Source organism: Humulus lupulus, chromosome 9 (genome assembly GCF_963169125.1).
Source record: "Humulus lupulus chromosome 9, drHumLupu1.1, whole genome shotgun sequence".
Taxonomy (NCBI): Eukaryota; Viridiplantae; Streptophyta; class Magnoliopsida; order Rosales; family Cannabaceae; genus Humulus; species Humulus lupulus.
The window spans coordinates 158,677,703-158,684,360 of NC_084801.1; the positions used below are offsets into that span (position 1 = coordinate 158,677,703).

Sequence of the window (6,658 nt, forward strand, 5' to 3'; positions counted from 1 at the left end):
TCAAAACTTCTATTCATCATGAAATTCGCAAAGATCTTGAAGTAGCAGACTTTGAGGGAGTTTCTTTTTCTAAAGTAGTTGACAAAGCTTTGAAGATCGAGAGGGCGGTATTGATGCAAGAACATGAGAAAGGAGCTGAAAATAGAAGACAAGGCACAAGGAACATTCAAAATTTACAAAATAACCATTTCGTTTAAGGTGGTCCAAGTTAGAAGAATGGTGACAGGAAGCGGCCTAACCAATGTAGTTCTAACAACATCCACAAAAGAGGAAATGGTCAGCCCTAAGAAAAGCCAAGATTTCCTCAATGCTCAAAATGTAACAAATTTCATCTTGGTGAATGTCGGGTTGGGACTAACACTTGTTACATCTGTGGAAAGTCGAGACATTTTGCAAAGGAATGTTCCAACTATAATGAACACTATACGAGAGGAGAACAAAAGAAAACAAATGGAAGAGTCTTTTCCTTGAATTGAGAAGAAGTGGAAGTAAGTCCATCCACAGTAATCTCAGGTTAGCTCCTTATCAATAACACCCATGCATCAGTATTAGTTGATTTTGGAGCTACACACTCATTCACATCAGTGCATTTTTTGGTAGAATGAATGGATTACCTATAAAGATGGATATAATTTTTAGTGTAGCACTGCCCTTCGGGGAAGTGCTATACTCAACGCATTGGTATAAGACTATACTAATTACAGTCAATAACAGGGAACTATATGTTAACCTGATCATTATCGAAATTAAGGACTATGACGTCATTTTCGGAATGGATTTCCTAACAATGTATAACACTAGATTCGATTGTAGTAAGAAAGAAGTCATTTTTGCACCGGTAGGAGAAGATGAATTTCATTTTCAAGGGAAAGTGAAACAAACCCCTTCACCAATGATTTCTCTAGCGAAAGCAAGGAAATTATTAGTAAATGGATGCACTGGATTTCTAGCAATGATTTGTGATGTATCGAAAGAGAAGCTTGCGAGACCTGAGGACGTTCATATTGTACGCGAATTTATGGAAGTATTTCTAGAAGATCATCCTAGAATTCCTCTCGATCGTGAAATTGAGTTTGAGATCGAGTTGTTACTTGGTACAACTTCGATTTCAAAGGCCCCTTACCGCATGGCACCTCCTAAACTGAAGGAGCTAAAGACTCAATTGGAGGAACTTTTGGACAAGAAGTTTATAAGACCCATCCATTTACCATGGGGATATCCAGTACTATTTGTGAAGAAGAATGATAGCACAATGATAATGTGCATTGATTACAGAGAGCTCGACAAAGTGACAGTTAAAAATAAGTACCCACTACCCTGGATCAATGATTTATTCTACCAACTACAAGGAGTGGCGGTATTTTTAAATATAGACCTTCGTTCGGGATACCACCAGCTCAAGATATTCCTAAAATGAAGTTTCAAACTCATTATGGACATTAGAAATTCCTGGTGATGCCATTTGGACTAACTAATGCTCCTCCAGCTTTCATGGATCTCATGAATACAGTATTTAAGGACTTCTTGGATAAATTTGTCGTTGTTTTTATCGACCATATCCTTATATACTCAAAGTCAAAAAAAGAACAAGAGGAGCATCTAAGATGGACACTGGAAACTCTAAAAAAGAAACAATTATATGCCAAATTCAAGAAGTGTGAATTTTGGATTGATAAAATCATCTTTTTGGGACATGTTGTGTCAAAAAGTGGGATTTTGGTTGATCCAGCTAAGGTGGAAGTAGTAAAAGGATGGTCCCAGCCAAGGAATGCAACTGAAGTAAGAAGTTTTCTGAGCTTAGCTGGATATTATCGATGGTTCATAGAAGGATTTTCCAAAATTGCAACCCCACTTACGATGCTCACTAGAATTGTAACGTCCCAAAATTCTAATAAGGCTTAGTGCCTTGATTAGGGGCCTGGGAGGGAAATATTGTTATATTATGTGAATTAATTGGATATTTATGTGATTATGTGAATTGCATGGGTTATATTATTATATAGCTGCTTATGCATGTTTAAGTGTATTAAATGTTTGAAACATGCTCGCTTTATTTAACTAGGCATATTTGTAATTTTGACCCATTGAGGGTCTAATTGTAATTATATGATAATATGTGAGTGAGACCACATTATTATGTTGATATATTGAGATATTCGGCAGGAGTCGGTCCTTTCGAGCAAGACAGCGGTTTAGTCACAACGGGGAATTTATACCCGGCTCGGGGTGAGCCAAGGGGTATTTTGGTAACTCAGTGAGTTACCGGGACTCACGAGAGTATGAGTCATATTTTGGGAGAGTTAGTAATATTATGAGTTTAGCATAATTAACTGGGAATTTCAAGTATTATGTGAGACGGGAGTGTAAATGACGTTTTTGCCCTAGAGGGGCGTTGAGAGGAGAGAGTTGCCTTGAGGGCATTTTGGTCTTTTTGACCCTTAGTTTAGAATACAACTGAAGTTATTACCTCAGGAATCAGGGGGAAACAGCGCAACATCTCTCTCTCTCTCTCTCTCGTTCACTCTATCTCTCCAAGTGAGTTTCTTTGAGAACTCTTGAGTTTTAAGAGGATTAAGGGAAAGTTGGAAGCTATGGAAGTTTAGGAATCAGCTAAGGAAACACGTTTAACAGAGGGTGAACTGTTAGGCTTAGGAGGAAATGATCGTACTCGGGGGTCATCAAACACTATTTACTACTACACCCGGTCTATGTTAAGGGCTTGGCTCGGTTATAGTACATGATTATTATTATGATGGGAATGTTTAATGAAACATGTTAATTGTGTTGTGTTTACCTATGTTAAGAAATAACTGCTTATCTGGTTATCTGATTGGGAAGCTCGACTTATAATTCGAGGATTCATCTGTGTCATCTGATGAAAAGCTTGGCTTAATAGGCAAGGACATTCCTGTTATAAAAGACTCGACTTATCAGTCGAAGGTTAAAATACTCAACTTATCAATCGTAGGTTAAAAGACTCGACTTATCAGTCGAAGGTTAAAATACTCGACTTATCAGTCGAAAGTTAGAAGACTCGACTTATCAATCGAGAGCGGCGATAGCATGCTAGGCACCAACCAATGTTGTTGGATTAATCAGGAAGTAAGATTTACGCTTGAACGACCCTAAGGCCATGTGAAATGTTAAGCATCAAACCCGCTTGGCCAGCTTTAAGGCTGCTTATGTGAGGAATTAGGCAATAGGCCCTAGTGTGATTCTATAGTCACTCACCTGGATTGATTGCATGCATGAGTAGGGCTATTACTGCCAGGCATGCTAATTATGAATCAGTGATATGATAATGTAATTCTTATAAGCATGATTACGTTTTCTTGTTGAGCCTTGACTCACGTGTGCTAAATGGTGCATGTAAAGGAAAGGAAAAGCTGGACCAACCATCAGTTGGAGAGCTTCAGGGGTAGAGTGTACATATGTGGCCTGCTCGTTCGCCACAGCTGAGGTTATCAGTTAGAACTAGATTTGGACCCTGATTTTACCGCCTACATCGGCTTTTGTATACATTTTTGGGTTGTAACCATTTTAAACTATGATGGGATCCCATGTATTGAAGTAAAAGTATTTTAATGAAATGGTTGACTTTTAACCAAATTTTTTAGTACCTAAACCTGTGGTTTGTTTTAATTACATGGTTTAAGTCAAAATGACTCATTTAGTGAGTTAAGCACTAATTAAATTACACAGTTTAATGGTCCTGGATTAGGAGGACATTACAACTTGGTATTGGAGTGGTTTAGGTTTAAAAGTTCCTGAAGATTGGCTGGGCATGTGCACTCGCCGCTAAAGACAAGCTCGACTCAGGGTTCGGTAACTATTTATGTTAATTTGTGTTTACCTGCCTATTTGATATATGAATGTATTATTTTCATGCTTGATTAAGAAGCATGAGTTATACTAATAGGGCCTGGCCCTTGACTATTATGTGGATGATAAGGGATGCACTTATTAGCACTATTACTGTTATGAATATTTAAGAATGTGCTTATAAGCACTGTGATTGATCATGAATATGAACTAGCTTGCTTATTAGCATGACTGTTGTATGTGAAAGCTATTGGACTGCTTATTAGCACTGTTATTTCATATGTATGCTTAAATGTTTGGTCTTGGACTGTGGGGTGGTGCTAGGCATCGTTATTGTTGCTTAATGTGTCGAGTCATTGATTGCAGATATGCTTTGAAGTATGCTTCCAAAGAAATCAAATGAACCAGTCGGTGCTGGAACTCAGGTAAGAGACAACGACCAGGGTCAGAACCCTCCGCTAGCTCTTGAGAACTGGCAACAGGTGCTTGCTGATATGCAAGCTAAGATATAGGGGGAGGAAGAAGAAATCCTCCTATTGAGACAGTAGCTGGTTATAGCAGGGAACGTTGCACCAGTTGTGCCACCTGTTGTGGCACTAGTATTGCAGCAACAACAAGGGCTGAAAACATGTGGGAGCCTCTCTATGAGTGCTTCAGGAAACAACACCCTTCTACCTTCGAGGGAGGGCCAGATCCGCTGCGATTTGAGCAGTGGATGGGTATGACTACCTCCATCCTGGACTTTATGGGGGTGGCAGGTAATGACATAGTGGCATGTGCCACATTCAAGTTTTGAGAGGACGCCCGAATCCAGTGGGAAGTGGTATCCTAGACCAGATATGTAAAAACCCTGAAATGGGAGGAGTTCAGAGAATTGTTCATTTAGAAGTATTATAACGATTCAGTCAGAACTGCAAAGGCTAATGAGTTCAGTAATCTGGTGCAGGGCACAATGACTATTATAGAGTACGCTTTGAAATTTGATAGGTTGGCCAAGTTCGCTGCAGACATGGTTCCAACTGATGTGATAAGAAAGGAAGATTTGTTCAAGGGCTAAATGTTTTGATAGCCCAGGATGTTAAAATTACTTCACTACCTGGAGTGACGACTTGTGCTCAGGTAGTGGAGAAGGCCTTTACTACTGAGAGCGTTGAGAACAAGATCTGGTGTAAGAACGCGACCAGAAGGGACACCAGGAGGGTGGAACCTCCCTTTATTTGAGCTAGTAGGGGCGGAGGCCCTAGTGACCAGAAGAGGAAGACCGCAGTTACCATTACAGTTTCAGGTTCATATCAAAGGCCACGGGGTACACAGGTTGGTCGCCAGGGTAGCAATGAGAACAGAAAAACTTATCTAGAATGTGCCTGATGCAAAAGAAGTCATATGGGAGAGTGTCGGGCGAAGGCTTGCTTTTTATGTGGTACAGTTGGGCACCTTAAGAAAGGTTTCTCTAGGGTGAAGAAGGAAGAACCAAAGAAGGCAGAGAGCTTGGCTCCAGCTCGAACATTGACACAATCAGAGGCTGAGGCTCGACCCTCAGTAGTGACAGGTCAGCTTTCTAGTGCTGTCACTTCTTATTCTGTTTTGATTGATTCTCGAGCTACACATTCTTTTGTATCTAGTAGGTTGATTGATAGGTTGTGTAGACCATGTGAATACTATGCAATGAGATTTGGGACTTTATTGCCAACTGAGGATCTAGTAGTCTCTAGGAGATGGGTTAGGTCATTACCGGTGGAAGCAGATAGCAGAGAGATATCAATGGATCTCATTGAGCTGGTCATGGAAGACTTTGAAATGATATTGGGTATGGATTGGCTAGCCAAGTATGAGGCAACCATAGATTGTAAGAAAAAGATGGTAACCTTTGAACATGAGGGCGAGAAGTCGTTTATATTTGTGGGAATTATGCATGGACCCCGTATTCCTATGATATTAGCATTGAGAGCTACAGACCTATTGCGAGGTGGTTGCATAGGATTCCTAGCTAGTGTGGTAGATACTGTACACCCTAAATTTCCACGGGATATTAGCGAGCTGGAAAACGGGCATAATCCTATCAGCCACATGGAAGCCACCTACCCGGAGCTGATGATACAAGTCCCTACCTCTTTAGCTTGAGATAGCCAAAGGTTTAGTGAGATTGCTAAGGCATCGGGCCAGCAGTGTAGGCACCATGAGCTAAGACTACGTCAAGCTAGAGGTACTACCAGGAGTTGACGCCTCCGACCCTTTATAAAGTCAACCACGCAATGTAAACGTGCGCATATCAGACATCACGTGTCTACCCCATTCCTGAATTCTCGGACACGCAGCATAAACGTGCGTGTTCAGGCACCCCATGACTGGTTTGGGCCATGCGGCCCATTATCCCCCTTACCTATTGATTAGACCACACTTCATTGTCAGGTTTTCGGAATTAATCATGAATGTCACAGAAGTGACATGATGGGTAAGAAGGTCACGGGATGACCTCCTTTGCCAACACCCAGGTGTCCACTCCCTATAAATATGGAGACCCTGGGAGTTGCAAAGGGTTGGCTTCTAATTTGTAAAGAAATACCCTGTAAGGAATATCAGAGATATATCAATAATAGTGACTGGTGGACTAGAAGGATTTTAACCTTCGAACCACCTAAAAAACGTATTCGAGTTATAATCTTCCTTTGAGATCATTCATATATTACGTTTCATCATTTATCACTAATCCCTCTCCTTATTCATATAATTATCTGTTGCCGAAGAACCGCGTCAATAGTTTGGTGCTTTCATTGAGAGCTTTTAGATTGGTGCTATCGCAAAAACCCGACCATGGTAGTTACTCGCTCGAAACATG

At 40.6% G+C, this 6,658-nt stretch overlaps 1 protein-coding gene across 1 annotated transcript; it reads left to right on the top strand.

Annotated features, from left to right (window-relative positions):
* Positions 1–622: 622 nt before the first annotated feature.
* LOC133800224 (uncharacterized) lies at positions 623–4,879 on the top strand. Its single transcript, XM_062238179.1, has 4 exons — positions 623–1,357; positions 4,189–4,247; positions 4,384–4,580; positions 4,728–4,879. The coding sequence occupies exons 1-4, from the start codon at positions 623–625 to the stop codon at positions 4,877–4,879; spliced, it is 1,143 nt and encodes a 380-aa protein (XP_062094163.1).
* The last annotated feature ends 1,779 nt before the right edge of the window (positions 4,880–6,658 follow it).

Coding starts and splice junctions, on each gene's coding strand:
- LOC133800224 (XM_062238179.1), top strand. CDS start 623: ATGGATATAATTTTTAGTGTAGCACTGCCCTTCGGGGAAGTGCTATAC. Junction 1,358..4,188: donor ACCAACTACAAGGAGTGGCG/GTATTTTTAAAT, acceptor CATTGATTGCAG/ATATGCTTTGAAGTATGCTT. Junction 4,581..4,727: donor GGACTTTATGGGGGTGGCAG/GTAATGACATAG, acceptor ATAACGATTCAG/TCAGAACTGCAAAGGCTAAT.